We start from the raw sequence: 20,312 nt of genomic DNA on the forward strand, positions 1-20,312 counted from the left end.
CCTTCTGCAGTAACTTGAATCCCGCTTTTTTTCTTTTTTTAGGCTTTCTCAGAGACCTGATTCGTTGTAACTTTTGAGGCCACAATTCACACACACACAGAGAAAACCCCTAAAAGTACATGAAAATGAAATAGGGAATTTAGAAAGACGATACAAATTATACAAAGTTTATTTGACATAGGCTGATGTTACTTTTATTTTTCTTTCACAAATAAGGATACGTCTAGCAAACCATGATTAACAGTATGCATCGGATATTGACGGCATTACCAATTAAAAAAAAATATTAGCAGCATAGGACTTGCACGGAACATCTCTATTCCTGCAACTCCCCTTAAGATTATCTCTTCCACACATATGGCTGGGGATGAACATTTTTCAGGGTCAACATAGAGTTTTTACAAAACTGGTTTGTAGACAGACATTGCTTTTTTTTTGTTTTTTAATCAAGTGTTCTAACCATGAACAAACAGATATCTAATTTACTTAGCAGGAAGGCTGAACTCTCAGAGACTGCTTTTGATTTTATAGGAGTTCATGGAAAACACGTGTTTTTTGTTGTTGTCCAATGCAGTGGAGAAGAAAAAAAGTTGAATTTATTTTTGGACATTTTTCTGAGATAACCTACACAATTCTCCATTAGTTAATTATATAAAACTAGGCAACTGTTTTTGGAGTTGAGAAGGCAGTCAGAGAAGATAGAAGAGATGGTCTCTGGTCTCAAAACTATGAAGTATCATAGTTTTGAAAAGATATCATATTTAGGGTGGGTTCCTATAGTCTCAGCTACTCAGGAGGCTGAGGCAGGAGGATCACTTGAGCCCGGGAGTTTGAGGTTGCTGTGAGCTGTGATGACACCACTGTACTCTACCCAGGATGATCGAGCCAGACTCTGTCTCAAAAAAAAAAATCACTGGGAAATAAAAGATTTCAACATTTGTGTAGTGCTTTAGGGTTTACATAAATCATTCCATTTATGTTTAAAATAGTTTTCAAATCGATTAGATTTATTAATACACGATTATACTGTTAAAACTATATGTATCATAAAAATATCAAATAATTTAATATTTCTGCTCTTAAAATTCAAAAGGAATTTCTAAGTATTTTCTTACTATACACTGCACTATGGAAAATAAATATGAAACAACTCTATGATATAAAATATATGATAAAATATTTATATTAAATACTATTGATTTATTAATATCAATATATTTAAATACATTTATATAAATAAAGGCATAGTTATTTGTTATATATTTACTTGGATATTTATATCTATTTAATATGCATTATAATAAAGCTTAAATGACATTATTCTCCTATTCCGAATACATAGGTAACAGAAATAAAATAAATATATACATAAGTTGTATAATACATGATAATATCATTTATATTTACTGTGGTAGTCAGAATGCACTTAAATAAAAAATTCTGAAATCAATTATGTACTATTGTCAGAAAGAAACTTTCTGTTGGAACTCATTCAAATCATTAATATTTCCTATGTTTTTAATCTAAGAATGACAAATAAAAGCTTTAATATTTATTACATTTAATTATTAAAATATTTGAATATATGATATTTAAATATATATTTAAAATAAAAAGTATATATTTCTGAAATGAACTATCTTATACAACAACTTCAGGATTTTCCCTCTGCTGTCAGATTTTAAGATTATTAGCCGGGTATTTGAGACCCTATGCTAAGTCATGTAAGTCAGCCCAGTCAAATGCTGTCTTCGCTGTGGGAAACCCATGACTGATTGGGCATCCTGTAAGATGTCTTGGAGTGAGCCCTGAAAAGCATCCCTGAGTCCTAAGTTCAGAGTTCTTAAATGTGAAAAAAAAGGGACCAGAGCAGAGACGACAGGCTGAAACTTCTCAAGCTCAGCGGGTGTCCTCCCCAGGTGACGGTCACTCTGCATTTGTGGGAGCCCGCGGAGGCACAGAGCCAGGTCTCTTGGGTGCTGCCAGCACACACTGGAGTCAGCATCTCAGAGTATGATGCAGGGTTGGACAGAGAGCAACGGGAAAGCCCTCAGGCTCTTGTAAAATGTTCAGTGCCATTTACATTGCGGAGGTCATTTACATTGATCTTACACTAGAATATCCTTATTTTTTCATTTTGCTTGAATAGTAAATAAGAATTGTGGCTTCATTTGAGTTTACATAAATAAAACATTCCCTCTTTGAACATTTGCTGCCGTAGTGATTCGTCAGTGGGAAGGATAATTATTAATATCAGAGCCTTATGAAAAAAAAAGCTGTTTTTCCCTCTGGTAGAAAAACAGTTTAGGGGAGGCAATGTAAAAGAAGAAGAAAAGAAAACTTACTAGTGCTAGAATTTGACGTATTCAAAATTATCCAGACAGAGTGATTCCTGTGGGTAGCAGTTAGAATAATGTTGGAAAGAATTAAGGTTCTGAATGCTAGTCAAATAGTCCTTAGTTGTTGTGCAATCATCATTTTTTTTTTTTTTTTAGTTTCTCAATCATGTCTCTGAGGGCATAGCATTTGAAGCCAAAATGTATCTGAAAATATATATATATATTTTTTTTTTTTTTTTTTTTTTTTGAGACAGAGTCTCGCTTTGTTGCCCAGGCTAGAGTGAGTGCCGTGGCGTCAGCCTAGCTCACAGCAACCTCAAACTCCTGGGCTCGAGTGATCCTTCTGCCTCAGCCTCCCGGGTAGCTGGGACTACAGGCATGCGCCACCATGCCCGGCTAATTTTTTATATATATATCAGTTGGCCAATTAATTTCTTTCTATTTATAGTAGAGACGGGGTCTCGCTCTTGCTCAGGCTGGTTTCGAACTCCTGACCTTGAGCAATCCGCCCGCCTCGGCCTCCCAAGAGCTAGGATTACAGGCGTGAGCCACAGCGCCCGGCCTGAAAATATATTTTACTGTAAACTAAGAGAGTTTAAGACCATGGCAGTAGAATTGGAGAGAAGAAAGTATGGGTAAAAATTGCATATAAAATTACGGTAATTGTTCAACCACTAGTGTTCTACAGTCAACGCACTCATGCATTGAGAGAAGAGAGAGCTGACAAAAACGTCTGGCACTGTAACAATCAGACACTTGGAAAATCCAGACCACGACTCTCACACAGACAGGGCTGCAGGCTCTTCAAGCCCAGTGGAAGAACCATTAATATGCAACCCCAAAACAACACATACAAAAGCAATGCATTTTTGGCAACTTATTTCTGTGTAAACTATCATTTAAAACCTCCCATGTTTAGATGAGCGGGCTTTGCTGCAGCCGCCTTGTCAACGCCCGGGACCCTGCGGACGGCGTCGCAGCTTAGCCCCACCTGTCTCTGGACCTCTCTGATGACCAACTAAGCTGGACCAAGCCATTCTGCCATGAAAGGCTGCTGCTGGGGGTCCTGCCACCACTTCTGGACTCAGATGAAATGCCACACTGAAGGCATTTTATCTGGCTTCCCATCTGCTGCCGAAGGAGCCAGAAGATACACCCCAATAATATTTCTGCTTGACAGATTAAGGAAAAGCAAGAGGGGATAATCTGTCTACATTCTGAGTATTGCTCTTGGCAAGACCCTTATAACAGACCTTAGGCCCAAGTCTGCTGTGCTACCATACCTCCACCTCACCCCAGACATTATTCTGGGGTCCACCTGAGGTCAGCAGCGCGAAGATGACCAGTGCCTTCCTAGCATGACGACTTTGGAACATGTGATTGCTACCCACCAATCAGAGTGGGTCTCCTTCAATGAAGAGCCACTCTTTGCTGCCCCTTCGGAGGGGGGTACTGAAGAGCACCTGCCAGGACTGTCATCTTCCTCAGACCAGTCTGAGAACTCCTCTGGGGACAACCACGTGGTGGATGGAGGCTCTCAGGACCTTTCCCACTCGGAGCAGGATGACTCCTCTGAAAAGATGGGCCTCATCTGTGAAGCAGCCTCCCCACCTGGGAGGCCTGAGCAGCCCCCTCCTGACCTGGCCTTGGCCATCAGCAACTGGGTTCAATTTGAAGATGACACACCCTGGGCCAGCATGTCACCACCTCATAAAGAAACAGCCCTACCCTTGACTATGCCCTGCTGGATGTGCCCTTCAACTCCCTAGGGAGATGCCCTCTGACCTCTGAGAGCAGCTGGACCACCCATTCTGAAGACACCAGCAGTCCTAGTTTTGACCGCTCACACACAGACCTGCAGCTCATCAATGCTGAGGAGTAGACGAGTGGCCGGGCTTCTGGGGCTGACTCAGCTGAGTCTCACTTTGTTGCCCAGGCTACAGTGAGTGCCGTGGCGTCAGCCTAGTTCACAGCAACCTCAATCTCCTGGGCTCAAGCAATCCTACTGCCTCAGCCTCCCAAGTAGCTGGGACTACAGGTGCCCAAGAAGGGAATTTTGGAGACAGTTGGCCAAGAAGAAGTGGAAGTAGAAAAAGAAGATAGGAAGAGCTTGATTGAGACCTAGGATTCTAGTTGTTGGCCCTCAGAATAACAAAAGAGGTTTGCTGTCACTGTCATAGAGGCTCTAGAAGTTTGGTCAAGCTTCTCATCTCTTAGTGATTCAAGCCTGGATGATGAACTTTGTTCATTACTCACTTCCTCTGTTTTGTAAGCTCCATCATGTATGGTGGGACTTGAATTGTGTCCTAATATTTAAGTAAATGAAGAGGAAGAAAAAAGTAGTTAAAGGAGACAAAATGAGCAGTCTTTCAACAAATATTAATTTCATATCTCCTTTACAGATACTTCTTAGACTCAGCATTTCTAGCAGAGAGGAGGTGGGTATTGGATTTGGCCAGTTGCCAATGCCCTGGAGGTGGCATAGTGACTTTGAGAAGACTGGTTTAATGATATCTTACCTGGCCTTTCAGCATCTGAATCACCTCTGGCCTCATTGCCATGTTTGAACCTTGACATCCATCCTCATTGTGGTTTGCTTAAGAGTACTATGAGCTGCAGGTGCTATGTAGCATCTGCCTCACTGATGATGAGCTCCTTGGCTCTAGAACAGAAACTTTGGCAAAAGCATATTTAACCATCTGCTTCTAAGAAGAAGAAAGGGAGGTAGTTTCAGAACAGGTGTACAAATCTAAATCTTTTCTTCTGACAGAAATCTGAATATCACCTGATCCCCCTTCTGCTATTTGAATGACACATTAACTTCCTGACAAAAATGAAAAAAATGTAACTATATAATTTGTTCAAAGCTAAAAGATCATGTTGATATCAAGTAGCTAAGTACATTGGAATATGAAACTCAGCATCACCAGGGACATGATGGGGTAACTTGGCAATATTGCAAGTATAAATACTAGAACTATGTAGCAAGAACTCGGGCTTTCTTGCTACAACAGTGGCTTCCTCTCATCTTGAAGGACTTATTCTCTAGAGAGGCAGCCCATTCCAGGTTTATGCAGTGTTACAAATTTTTTTATTTTTTTTTAAGATATAGGGTCTCACTCTGTCACCCAGGCTGGAGTGCAGTGGCCAGATCATAGCTGTAGCGTTGAACTCCTGGGATCAAGGGATCCTCTTGCCTTGGCCTCCCAGAGGGCTGGGATTACAGGTGTGAGCCACCGAGCCTAGCCCCATGTTAAAATAGACTAGGGTATATCCCTAGTTTATATAGAGTAAACTAGCTTTAACATCCACCCAATTAGTCCTTTGGCAACTAACTGCCTGGTTTGAATACTGGCTTTTCTACTTATTAGCTGTTTAACTTAGTGTAAGATACTTAACTTTTCTGAGTTTTAGTTTCTTCATCTACAAAATTAGAACCATAAGAGTAACAATTTCACATAGGGTTGTTGTAAGGAGTGAATGAAAAAAATGTATTAATATTTAAAGCTCTTAAAATTATGATTGATACAATAAATGTTTAATAGATGTCAGCTCTCTCCCAGTAAAATTATTATTATAGTTATTATTCTCATCAGGTTTTGGATCTATAAAGAACAAATCTATTCTTTTTCCCTTATGACAACTTCTTCCCTAATTGAAAAGAGCTAAACATCCTCAGTCCCAGAAACAGTCTACTTGTCAACTCAGTCCTACAAAGACGACAAAAAGCTGCAGAAGACGACAAAATAAGTTCAGGCCACTGAAGTAGGTTTAATGCACTCAAGCCCATGTAAAGAACTCAGCACTGGCCGGGCGCTGTGGCTCACGCCTGTAATCCTAGCTCTTGGGAGGCCGAGGTGGGCGGATTGCTCAAGGTCAGGAGTTCAAAACCAGCCTGAGCAAGAGCGAGACCCCGTCTCTACTATAAATAGAAAGAAATTAATTGGCCAACTGATATATATATAAAAAAAAAAAAAATTAGCCGGGCATGGTGGCGCATGCCTGTAGTCCCAGCTACCCGGGAGGCTGAGGCAGAAGGATCACTGGAGCCCAGGAGTTTGAGGTTGCTGTGAGCTAGGCTGACGCCACGGCACTCACTCTAGCCTGGGCAACAAAGCGAGACTCTGTCTCAAAAAAAAAAAAAAAAAAAAAAAAAAAAAGAACTCAGCACTAAAATATTTTTAAAATCTGAGTAATGATGACTTCTTCCCAGGGCTCTCTATCCCCAAAAGAGAGATTTTTTATTTTTTATTATTTTTTTTTAAATACAGGGTCTTGCTCTGTTGCCCGGGCTACAGTGCAGTGGCGTCAGCATAGCTCACTGCAACCTCAAACTCCTGGGCTCAAATGATCCTCCCACCCGGCCTCCCAAAGTGCTAGGATTACAAGCATAAGCCACCATGCCCGGCCCAAAAGAGGCATTTTAAAGAGTATAAATAAAATAAGTCTAACAAGAAAAAAACAAAACAAAAAAAAACCCTCCCATGTTGCTCTGATAATAAGAATTTATCATCCAGTTTTCTACAATTCTTATTTGTCCTATTTATATAGAGCTTGTAAACATTTGCTTACTATTGCAGGATAAAAACCAACCACTGCTAGAGACTGTACAAATATTCCATAAAAACAGAGAAAAGTGCCAAAACTTATGGTTATGGACATAAAAATGTCCCATGCAATGCTCTAGGTGAAGATATCCCCGCTACACCTACAGAAAAGGGGGGGGTGGAAGGGCATTTATTGAAACCTTAAAATCTGTACCCCCATAATATGCTGAAATAAAAAAAAATAAATAATATTAAGAGCAAAATATTAACATAGAAATCATCATCTAATCAACTTATCAATTTTTGAGGAAGGGAGGGTGATATAAGCAAGTTTCATTCTTGATGAGATAGAAACCTCTTGAGAATCAAAAAGGGGAAACACGCTAAAAAGTAGATGTTGTTTTTCATCCCATTGAGGAAATACTGAGTCTATTAAACGTCGAAGGAAAAAATGTCAGCGTTGACTTATTTCAAACCGAGTGAAGCAGGAAAGTCTGAAGTCTGCAACACCCCCGGGCACGAACCCGAAGTGGGTTGTCACTCATGGAAAAGGTCATCCACAGAGAGAGGATATTGCTAGTAAGAAATTTCAAACGGAATGTGTTCTGTATAACAACAGTGCTGATTGTTATGCAACTAAAAACATATGTCACCTCCCCCAAGGTTTAAATGGTTATAATTCATCTCAAAATTGATCCAGCCAAAACATGGCTGTAGGTCTTTAAAGAAGTAAGCGTTGCCGACGAAAATACGCAATAATAACTACAAGAGCCGTTTCACTAAAAAGGGGCAAATTTATTTAAATGGTCTTATTTTTGATCGCTTATTCCAAAATACACCAAGATTTAACTCAGAATGACAACTTACACAGAGATTTAACATTCAAGCCAATTCATTGCTCTAGTTCTCTAAAAGTGGATAATGTCTTCTGTGGAAAAGGCTTTGAATCTTTTTTCCCCCTTTTTTACTGAAAGAAAATTGCTACCAGATGGTGTGAACTAAAGTCTCATGGTTCAAATCATATGGCTTTCCATGTGTATGCTGGTTGAGAATATAAACGAAAACACCTTTTTACTCCCTCCCCTTTTGGATGTTCTGTGTCCTTTTTTTATTGAACACATTTTATAAAAGAAATGTGCTTCTTAAGAATTTATTTTTTTTTATTAATCAAATGCCTCACTTTTAGATTATGAAGCTCTTTAACATATAATGTCTCATTAGGTCATTGCAGCAAGTGTAGGGAAAGGAACTTGGATTTTAAGTTAACCAGGTCAAAACCACAGCCTCAGTTTCCTTTTCTGTAAAATGGGTTTAATACCAACAGCAACAATTTACCAAGTAATTATATGGGTTAAATTTAAAAATGTGTAAATGATACCTGGAGCTTCTAGCAAATGTTATATTTAATCTTACATCATCATCCTTATTCTTAGCACTTTATCTGTAATTATTTCTGATTATTTTGCTAGTATAAATCTTATCTCCACTAATTTATTTGTCTCTAATCTCCTTAGGAGTAATTGTAAGATACTTCTTTTGTATCCTCACTTCCTTCACTGTAGCACCTGGTCTAGCGGTATAGTTTGCTACAATAAATTCAGGTTGAGTTTTAACTGACATTCCTAACACTTGTCCTCAAAGACCTGGGTAATTGGATGGAGAAACAGAATCCTTTGCCACCCCACCTAGGCACTGGTCTTCTGGGGATCTAATGAGGTATTGTGAAGCAATGTGCTTTGAAAAGCAATATGGAGATAGCTATTTTGGAAAGCAATATGGAGTTACCTTAAAGTGATGCAAGTCAATCTACCATTTGATCCAGCAATCTCATTACTGGGCATCTACCCAAAGAAACAAAAGTCATTCTATGAAAAAGGCACCTGCATTTGAATGTTTATAGCAGCACAATTCACAATTGAAAAGATGTGGAAACAACCAAAGTGTCCATCAATACATGAGTGGATTAATAAAATGTGGTATATGTATGCCATGGAGTACTATTCAGCTATAAGAAACAACGGTGATATAGCACCTCTTGTATTTTCCTGGCTAGAACTAGAACCCATTATATTAAGTGAAGTATCCCAAGAATAGAAAAACAAGCACCACATGTACTCATCAGCAAATTGGTATTAACTGATCAACACCTAAGTGGACATACAGGAATAACATTTATCGGGTTTTGGGCAGATAGTGGGGGGAGGGGATGGGCATATACATACATAATGAATATGATGCGAACCAACTGGGGGTTGGACACGCTTGAGGCTCGAGGGGGGAGGCGGGCAAGGGCAATATACGTAACCTTAACGTTTGTACCCCCACAATATGCTGGGGAAAAAATACTCTGAAGAAAGAAAGAAAGAAAGAAAGAAAGAAAGAAAGAAAGAAAGAAAGAAAGAAAGAAAGAAAGAAAGAAAGAAAGAAAGAAAGAAAGAAAGAAAGAAAGAAAGAAAGGAGCCCTTTAAATATATACTTTATACTTTTTAAGTAAAATTCAAAGTCTTTTATAAAGTCTCTAATTTGTATGCGATCATCCACTTGCATAATTTTACATCTCGCCCCAGTATTAGTCAATGATGTGTAATGAACTCCTCTCTTGAATATTTTCAGTTTTGATTTTTAACCACAGGGTTTTGACTTAAACTTCATATATTTATTAATATCCATGGCATGTGTACTGTGAGCTTTCAAAAGGCATAATTCAACAAAATTTGGGTTTAAGTGATATGAAGCCCACTAATTCCTCTCTTTTGAAAATGTTTCCCGGAGGCACTGGGGATTCCATTTGAAGTAGATTGATCTCCACGACTCTTTGCAATGTGAAAGCTTCAGTTTTCAGAGAAATTAATTACACGTGCTGCAGCTAGAAGAGGTCGTTGGGATTCATGGAGCTTATTGTTTGCTCATGCCTACCCTGTTTGTTGCCGTGCTTCCTTCCTCCGTCACCCGAACACATTAAACACCCATCTCTGTTCCAGAAAATTGCCCATATTTTACGTTTGATCTCTCATCACATTTTTGAAGTCTTCCACTATCTGCCATCCATTCAGGCTTTCTGATTCATTCTCTGCTCGCACCGAATCCTAACTGAATACCCTTTCTTTAATAAGGAAGTGACTCTGGCGTTATCCTGAGAAAGACCCAGAATGTTTTGCTTTGGCTCAGATGGGTACATACAGTTTCTCTCATACCTTTTTCCATGTAAGAAAAAATAGACGAGAGAAATACAAGTGGCCCTTTTGTTAAGCCATGGTGTTGTGTTTTGACCAGTTTGGGTACCTCAGAGTAGGGAATTAGAACCTCGCTAGAGTTTACTACTTGGGCAAAAGAACAGGGAGAGCCACTCACCTTGATGGACTGCGTTAATCTGCCGCAGCAATAACTGTTTTGCTCGAGGGAATATTGGACACATCCAGCTGGTGATGACAGAAAGAAAAACATTGCTGAAGTAACATTCTGCCTTAGAGTTTGAAATTATTAAAACTAGATATATCTAGGAGATAAATTTTAGAGAGTTAGTAGCTGACCACTGCTTACTGATTGGAAAGTTTACCTTAGTACATAATGCAGACTATGAAAACCGCTGGATTAGAGAAAAAAGTAGTAGAGCTATATCACAGCAGTGGAAATTTATGTGTGTGTATATCTGTGTGTGTGTGTATAATATGTATATATAAAATGCATATATAGAGAAAAGAGATATATAAAACATCATATTTACTAATTTTAACCATTTTTAAGTGTACAGTTCTGTGGCATTAAATATATTCACATTGTTGTGCATCCATCAGCATTATCCATCTCTGGAAAATTTTTGTCATTCTCAGCTGAAATATTGTACCCTTTAAACAATAACTCCATATTCCTTCTTAACCCCAGCCCCTGCAGCCGCCATTCTGCTTCTTGGCTTGTTAATTTGACTAGTCTTCATTCTTAAGCTCTATGTGTCCATGGATCTAAAGTGAGTCCCTTGTGGTCAACACATAGCTGGATCCTGTTAACTTATTTATATGTTATTTAATTCATTCTGCCAATCTATGCCTTTTGGTTTGGGAGTGTAATGGTTTACTAGGGCTGCCATAACATTGCGCCACACCACAGGCCGGATGGCTTAAACAGCAGAAACTGACCTCAACACAGATCTGAGGCTAGAAGTCTGAGATCAAGGTATTGGCAAGGTTGGTTTCTTCTGAGGCCTCTCTCCTCGACTTGTTGATGACTCTTCTTCCTGCGGTCTTGCATCTGTGTTTCATTGTCCTAATCTTCTCTTCTCATAAGGTCACTAGTCATACTGGATCAGGGCCCACCCTTTTGACTACAATATCACTTAATTCTTCAAATAACCTATCTGCAATGACAGTCACGTTCCAAGGTGTACTGGTGGTCAGGATTTCAACATATTCATTTTTAGGGGGAGGGACATAATTTAGTCTGTAACAGGGATTATTCCATTTATATTTAAAGTAATTACCTATAAGGGAATACTTAACCATTTTACTATTTTCTTATTTGATTATTTAATGTCTTACAGTTTTTTTAATCCCTTATTTCCTCCATCACTATTTTTCTCATGTTTAATTGATTTTCTTTTGTAGTGACATATTGCTATTCTCTTCTCATGTCCTTAGTGCTTATTCTATAGATACTTTCTTTGAAGTTACCATGGAGATTACATATTATATTCTATAATTATCACAATATCTTAAGTTAATACTAAATTAACTTCAGTCATATGCAATAACTCTACTCCTGACAAGTCTGCCCCCCTACTTTAAGATATTGATGTCAGAAATTACATGTTTATATACCATGTACTTGTTGGCATAGATTTATAATTATTTTTATCCATTTTTCTTTAAATACTGTGGAAAAGAAAAAGTTAAGTTGTAAGCGAAAATTACTATAGTATTCCTTTTCATAGTTTTTGATGTGTTTACCTTTAATGAAGAAATTTTCTTTTTATATGACTTCAAGTTACTGTCTAGTGTCCTTTCATTTCAACTTGAAGTACTCCATTTTGCATTTCTTTTAGGGCATTATACTGATAATAAACTCCTTAACTTTGTTGTTGTTCTGGGAAAATCTTAATGTCTCCCTTGTTTTGCAGGACCAGTTTTGCTGGATATAACAGCCTCAGTTGACATTCTTTTCTTTCACAACTTAAATATGCCATGCCACTGCATTCTAACCTTCAAGGTTTCTGCTGAGAAATCTGATGATAATCTTATTAGGGTTCCCTTGTCTGTGACAAGTTGATTTTCTCTTTCTGCTTTCAAGATTCTCTATTTTTCGTTGACTGTTAACAGTTTGATTAGAATGTATCTCATTGTGGATCTCTTTTGGTTTATCATACTTGGAGTTCATTGAACTCCTTGGATTTGTATATCTATGTCTTTTCTCAAATTTGAGAAATATTTAGCCATTATTTCTTCAAATTCATATTTGAATAGTTGTTTCAAATTTGTTGTCTAGTAAGGTTAATGCCTTTGTTTCTTCAAAGACTGTTTCTAGAGATTTATTTTGTCCCTTTGAATGAGCCCTGTTTCCCCATTTCTTTGTATGCTTGTGATCTTTGTTAAAAAAAAATTAGGCATTTTTAAAAAATCAACCATCTCTTGCAGTCTTTGCAGAATAAAGTGGAAGATGTTCACTAATTAGTGAGCCTCTCACTCTTGAGAGCAACCTGGGGTAAAGACTTAAAGTCTCAGTCTTTTCTGGATATGTGTCCAGTGTGGGTTTGTGTGTGCACTTCTAAGTTTCTTGTCATTGTTTGCTTGTTTTTTCCAAGTGTTTTGGAATATCTTAAATTCCAATAAGCCTCAACTCAGCTTATTCTTGGGGCCTTAGATGTTTCATTGTATTCTTCTGCCTGTAATCTGTGACCCATAGGTATCCATGGGTCTGCAGTACTGCTGCAATTTTCTTCACAGTGGCACAGACCGCTGATTCCCATAGCTTCCAGTTGGAGATCCAAACTGTGCCACCATTCCCCATCTGAGCTCCAAATCAGGAAAGACAGAAGTCAGTCCCTCAGGCAGCCCACAGAGAAACTAGAATGTTGTCAAACAGTTTTTCTCTGCTTCTCTTTTCCTTGAAAGGAAACTGGTAATTAGGCCACTTCCTCTCAACTGCACTGTGCCACAACAGGTAAAGTGCAAGACACGAAAGAGTAAAAACCCCATGAAATGCCCTACTAATTTGAATGTGGTATTTTCTTCACTGGGCATTTGTGTGATTGCTGTAGATCTTTGACCGGTTCCCAGAGCTCCTGTAGAATTATTTTAGTCTGGTGATAGTTGTTTATCTGGTATTTCCATGGAGAAATGAGGGTCTGGTGCTTTATCTCCTAGTATCTACTGATGTCACTGCCCAGCTTGCTAGATTATTTTGAAATGACAATGAGAACATTAAATATTTAGAAAATAAAATGTTGATGTTCAATATAATTCTCACACTATACAGCAAAATAATTTTTATATGTTATCAAAAACTTGATTAAAAAATAAATAAAAATCTATAAAAAATATAGGTTAACCCATTTGGAATGGTGAGTATTTACTAAGAATGAAATCACTTAATATATTCTAATAGGATTTTTATTTATTGAAGGTTTATATCCATACCCTATTTTATACTAATTCAGCAATGAAAAATGAAAAAATTTTGCTGTAATTACTATTGTTTTTACACATAGTTTTAATAAAATATTTTAGGAATTCAACATCTGCCTAGACATTTTTTTCCTTCTTATGGAGTCACTTAAAAGATGTGTGAGAACATGTCTATTTGTATGTACAGTTTTCAACTGCAGATAATAGAATCACTTATTCAAATGGTTTAAACTATGGTAAATACATGAGTCGGTCAACTGGATGTTCGGAATTAAGACAGATTCCTGAAATGGTCAATTTCCTGTCTCAATAATGATATGGAAATTCCAAGTTCTTGATATATCTCTTCTATTCCACCCATGCTGTTGCCTCCGTCTTTGGACTATATATAGCAAGATGGTGCCAACAGTTCAGTGTCCAAAATCTAGTTGCAGAAATGTTCAGAGTAAAAGAGAGATGTTCTTTTTTAACACACAGTAGTAGCATTTCCAAGAAGAACTCTTATTCAGTTTCCCTCACATTTCATTAAACTGGAGATTGGGTAATAAGCCCTCTGTTGAATAAGTTTCTGGAAAGAAACACGTAATATAGTAGAATTCAAACCAAAGAATGTTGTCATCCTTTCTCTGGGAAAAAAAAAAAATTTGATTGGTACCTAAGCTGTCTTACTTCTTAAAGAAATTGCATGTTAGTTCATGGTCACTAAAGAACTAAATATGCCTAGAATAAATGTCTTCTTTGGTTATTTCCTCAATAGCTGCACAAGACTTTAATGATATTTCTCTCTATTACAGTGAGCCAAGGAGGCGTTGCGCTAGTATCCGACATGTGTCCAGATCCTGGGATTCCAGAAAATGGTAGAAGAGCAGGCTCTGACTTCAGGTAGGAGATGAAGGAGTGGTTGGGAAAGATTTTTGTTTGTTTGTTTGTTTTCTTTTTTTTTTAACACATATATAATTTCAGCCTGCCATTTTTGTTTGTCTTTTGTCCTTTTGATGTAAAGGTACAACTTCTCAATTGCTATACGGCTATATTAACTGTAGAACTCTAAAACATACTCTGAGAAATACTCTGGAGTTGAAACCTGTCACTATGTGAGCCAATAATATAAATTTAACTCTAAAAGTATATTGTCAAAATTGGTCTTCAGGATGTTTTCCTTTTTTTCATCTGTTACTATTTCATATTCTAATGTTTTTAATGTGTGAAAAATAGGGGGGCAAAATACTTAATCATAAGCTCATAATTATTTTATTAAATAAACTTTAAAAAATAATGCAGGTTAGTAGCAACCAATGCAGTTTATTAAGAAAATGTTGTGAATATTATTACTAGGATTATGAGGAACCAGAGACTTTTCTAGTTGCTACATCATGAATGCTATAGTGATTATAATTATCCTGTCACTTTGGACTTTTACGTTTCTTTCAATTCCTAAAATTTTCCACCTTACAAGATGGATACTAGTATTAGGAATAGCTGTAAAATCAAAGAGTAAAGGGAAGCAGGAAATGTGTTTTTCCTCCTGAAAATCTCACCATTTTTGATAGAAACAAAAGAGATAGATGCAGAAAATTAAGGCCATTAAAGTAAACTAAAAATTGGAGAAAAGTAAAAGTGGGATGGGGTCCTCTAGAATGCTAAGCAGGGAGCTGATTCTAATGGGAGACTAACTTTAGTTCAATCCCACGGGGCACCCTGGGATAGAAATTGTACCTACACACAGGCCCACCTTGGTACCTGCCATCCTGCCTGTCAACCATTGGCTTTCTTCCCTTCCTGTGGCTGGAAAAAGTTCTCTAGAGAAAGAGTCATTGGTAAACAGTCGTTAGCAAGCCCTTGAGTTTGCTGCATGGCTGTATCAGCTACTAACACCTCAACCAGGAATCAGTCAAGAAAAAGGAGCTAACAGAGAAATATGCTGGCTTTCTGTTATCATAGAAAATATCTGTCATTTGCAGACATTCAAGAATTTTATCTCTTTTGAAAACAAAATAAAATAGATAAAATTATACATCCTTCCAAGGGCTTTCCATCCTATGTTTTCCTTCCTTGAATTAAAGTCACCTCATTTGTGTCCCTCATTGAGGAGACAGTGTTCCTCATGCTTCCTTTCCAAAGAACCTGTGTGCAGCCCTTCATTGCACACAGGTTTTAGAGTTGACGGCAATGAGTCATCACGAGGTGCTTGCATGTTCATTTTCCCGCCTGAATTAGGCTTCCCCAGGGTGGAGCTGGTATCTTATTTATCTCTGATTTTTCAGTGACTGAAGTAGTGCCTGGCATGATAGAACTCAATGCACATATGCCAAAAAGCACTTTATTTTTGAGGGCTTCTATCCATCCAATATTGTAATCCCTGGAATGCTTCCCAGGAATCTAGAAACTTCTTTGGTCTAGGTTGTAGAGCTCCATTGTAAAACATAGCAAATTAAATTATATTTGACAATACCGAATTCTTCACATTGCATCCCATGATGAAGACAGCTAGGGAAAATGCTTAAACTTCAAAAGTTAACAGAGAAGTTATGCACATCTGGGGCCAGTATCTATTTTGCACAAGGGCAATAATGAAAAATTTATAGTCTTCTAGGTGAATATGCTGGTACTTCATTCCTAGCCTAATTTCTTATGAGGAGGTTTAACTGTAAGGGTTATGTTGATCCGGCTGGGGTGGGGGTTGGAGGGAAGCCAGCCTGTGTAGACATGTGGCCAGTCAAGGATGGATTGTAGAACCTTATCTCAGAAGAGACTATCTTTCACTGTCTTTATGTGGTTTACATGTCTCTGAGTTTGTGGCAATGGCAATCAATTAATATAACATCTGGTAAAATTATTTGCAAGATTACATTTTCTATTAAATACAAATGCAAACTATTTTTATCATCTCTGGAGGGTGTGTATGTGTGTATACAAATATATACATAACCGTGATAAGCTAGTTCTAGTAGGTTTTGGTAGGTTTCATAGGAATTTCTCCCTAGATGATATTGTCATCAGCAAACAGAGTTTTAATTTTGCTTTCCTAGCTGAATATCTCTTATTTGTTTTTCTTGTTTATATTCACTGGCTAGAAACTATTTTACAAGACTGAATAGAAATAGTGAGACACCCCTTTCTTATTCCTGAGCTTAGGTGGAAAGCATTCTGACTCTCATCTTAAGTATGAGATTACATGTAGGTTTTTCATAGATGCCTTTTATCAGGTTGAGGAAGTATGCATCTATTTATAATTTGTTGAGAGTTGTGGGGTTTTTGTTTTGTTTTGCTTTTTTGGTTTAAGTCAGAAATGAGCATTGAATTTTTTCAAAAGTTGTTTCTTTTACACTTAGTGGGATGATCATTTGTTTGTCTACTTATATGTTTAGTTTGTTAATATAATTAATTTATTTTTCAGTTTTAAAAATCAATTGCATTCTAGGATAAAATTAATTTGGTTAAGATATATTATCCTTTTTATATACTGTTGGATTTGACTTATTAAAATTCTGTTTAGATTTTTTGCAGATATGTTCATGAGCAATGTTGGGCTATAGACTTTTCTTGTAAAGACATTGGTTTTGCTATCAGAGTAATAATGGTCTCATAAAATTGATTGGAAAATGTTCTCTCTTCTGGAATATACTAAGAGAGTTTGTGTATAATTGGTAATATTTCTTTCTAAGTTGTTTTGAATAATTCACCAGTGAAGCCATCTGGAATTAGAATTTTTTTATGAGAAGGTTTTTAAGATACAAATTCAACTTCTTTTCTACTTACGGGCTTATGTACAATAGGTTGCCTGTTTTCACTTGAGTGTGCTCTGATAGTATGTACCTTTCAAGGGATTTTTAAATTTCATCTCAGTTGTCAAATGTATTGGCATAAATTTATTCACAATATTCCCTTATCATCCTTTGAATCAGTAGTGATGTCACAGCTCAAATTATTTTTTTTCCTTTTTTTTTTAAATTTCTTGCATATTACAGGGGTACAAATGTTTAGGTTACATATATTGCCTTTAGAACAAGGGACAGTTCTTAGAACATGGGACAGCAGAAGCCACGCATGTTTATGTGCAGGCTGGTGGGCTGCAGCCAAGTGGAGATGCCATGTGACCCTTAGATGTCCTTAGCACAGTGACATGTCCTTAGCACAGCTATGCGTAGGCTGCACCATCTAGGTGTGAGTGATGTTTGCACAGCCCCGAAATTGCCTAAGCAGTGCTTCTCAAGCATCATCCCTGTGGTTAAGCGAGCCATGCCTGTGTCTTAGTCCACCTCGGCCCTCCCACCCACACAGCTGCTTCTGCTGCGGAGCAAGGGTCTCTTCCCTCCCGGTGCATTCCATCCCAACTCTTCAACTCGTCCCGGCACCTGTGTGTGCTAACACAGATTTATGTCCCTATCACCTTGCTGAATCATGAGGTTCTGGAGGAAAGGAAAGAGGACTTATTTGTTTTGTTTTCCATGACGGAGCTCAACATGTGGCAGATTCTTTTCCTGTTGAACTGGATTAAATCAACTCTAACAAGCCTGTCCCTAGGGTTGCATGATCATAGCTGCATTAGTGCTCTGCCGAACCAATTAAGTTAACCACTGCTGGTCAGAGAACCGACTAGCAATTTTTCTTTTTTTAAAAAAAAAACACATGACCTCTGCTCAGAAGTGAATTTGGGTAATGGAGGAGTGATAGACATGACTTAAAAACTAAATAGTTAATTTGTGTCATCGATACGCACATGTTCCTCTTCATGGTAGTGACTTCTGTTCTTCTGTCTTAGCACTTTTTACCTCCCAACATGTTATGTGTCTTTCGTTGTATTTTCTACACATGTTTTATAAGATTAAGGGGTGTCAAATGGAATTCATAATCATCAAACGGAAGGAGAAACTGAAGTAAATAAAGGAAAAATTGTATAATCAGTGGGAAGTAGAAACAAATCCACAGCCCAACTATCTGGGTAAACCGCTTCTCATTTCTAATTTCCACATTTTGTGATCCTCCTTTCTTGTAATGCATTGCTAATTTTATTTATAGTTATTACAGTGTAGCTGCAATGGGTTTATTATTTCTCCACCATAGGTCAATTTCGGTGACAACAGAGTTTCTGCCTCTCGTTGCATGAAAATGAAAATAATTACACTTACAGACAGCGTGTAAACCAGGGAATAAATCTGGTCTTCGTTTCCTCAAGAATTGCATTTTATTAAGTTCCATTATTAAATTATCTTTTAAATCATGAAGGAATGAGGGACACACAGGTGCACTATGAGCCACCACAGGCTTTATTCTCTGTGGTGTCCAAGGGTGCCTGTGTGAGAACGTCGTCTTTAGAGACACACCCGGGGACTCTGATCATTGCCCTCCCGTACGTCCACCTGCTTCGGGTGGCTTTGATTCTTTTTCTTGGTGTCCTTTTTTTTTTTTTGTAATTTGCTATAATGGAAAATTCAGTTATACTCATGAAGTTGGAGCAGGTGCACACACCTGAATCTTCACATCTCTATTTCTGTGATTCTGTGATTTTTGCCGTGATTCCTTGCTCTCTTCTGTCCTCTCCACGATGCTGAGATAGGTTGTTGTACACTGAGCGTGGATAATAAGCCCCTGTCGTGACTCAAGCCTTCACCTCATCCGCTGTCTGGCGATACCCCCCCCCCCGCCGTGCTGTGCGGAGTGGACCTTTCCTCCCCGCGTCCTCTCTCCCTCTGACCTTCCCTCCAACTTCCCACCACGGACCGCCATAGGAGAGTAGGTGTGTGTGTATATCGGCACTTTTATTTTAATAAATGTGGTGCACATTTATTTATCCTCTCTCCCCCACAAGAGTGTTAGTCCCATGAAGTACAGAACTTTGTTTTATTCATCAGCACGTTTCTACTGCCTGGCCTGGCATCCACCTCCCGGGGAGCACTCAGTTGTTATTAGTTAAATCATTTCATTTTGCTTTACATGTGGAATGTATTTACATGTACATATTGTAGGGCAATGATGAATGTCGATGGGATAAATTGGTAAATTTTCAGGAACACAATTATTCCCCGAGATGACAGCTAGTATTTCTTTACTTTCATGCACTGTCTTAGGCCCTGAGCCCCCTCTATTGGCTAGATCATTGATGTACGTTGTTGCTTATTTTAATAACAAGAAATTATAAGTGTTGTTATTACTATAAGATCATTGGATTGTTCAGCCTACTTTTTCTCATCAATTAACAAGTCAGATTACTAATATAATAAAGAGGCATTTTTAAAGTTAGAATCAAGTCCGCATTTGAGGTTTTGTTAAACAAAATTTGGAAACTATAATGGAAGGAGCAGGGGATTTTTAAAAATATGCAAGCTCGGTTTCTTGTTGGAAAATTATCCCCTGCTTGACATAATTGGTTTGCACTCAGTGTTCCTAAGTGGAAGTCAAAGAACCATATTATATTTTTTGAAACTCCAGCATTATCTCAGTTCTCTGCCCAGCGTTTGTTTCTGTAAATGATTTCTTTGCTGCTCAGTTGCGCTTTGAGGGAAACAGGGCAAGGAGGAGATGCCTTGTGGACGGGCGTTCAGTCTGCGTCCGCCACGTGAAGCGAGCAGGTCGTCAGTGCTTACAGACCCTTCTTGGAATTCTGCACTTGAGTCCGCAACACCAGAGTCCCCTGACGTGGTCCAGAGTGTTTTTACAATTTGAAAAAAAAAAAATTGAGGGGCATAACGTGTTTCCGTGGCCTTCACCCCAGGCAGGCGTGCAGCTTCCTAGAGATTTGCAGTCATGAGGACTGAGCTAGTGGAGGAAGAATATTTGCAGTGGTTACTGCTCTTTCAAAGAACCTCAACTGT

The 20,312-nt window shown here is 38.1% G+C and overlaps 1 protein-coding gene across 2 annotated transcripts in view; it reads left to right on the forward strand.

The window, feature by feature from the left end:
- Positions 1-20,312, forward strand: part of CSMD1 (CUB and Sushi multiple domains 1) — a 1,569,742-nt gene that overhangs the window by 1,116,556 nt on the left and 432,874 nt on the right. For both annotated transcript variants that reach the window (XM_020282735.2, XM_075997279.1), the window contains exon 8: positions 14,295-14,382. In XM_020282735.2, coding sequence (XP_020138324.2) covers positions 14,295-14,382 — 88 coding nt within the window. The remainder of the gene's footprint in view (positions 1-14,294; positions 14,383-20,312) is intronic.

This window comes from Microcebus murinus, chromosome 24 (assembly GCF_040939455.1).
Source record: "Microcebus murinus isolate Inina chromosome 24, M.murinus_Inina_mat1.0, whole genome shotgun sequence".
NCBI classification, from domain to species: Eukaryota; Metazoa; Chordata; class Mammalia; order Primates; family Cheirogaleidae; genus Microcebus; species Microcebus murinus.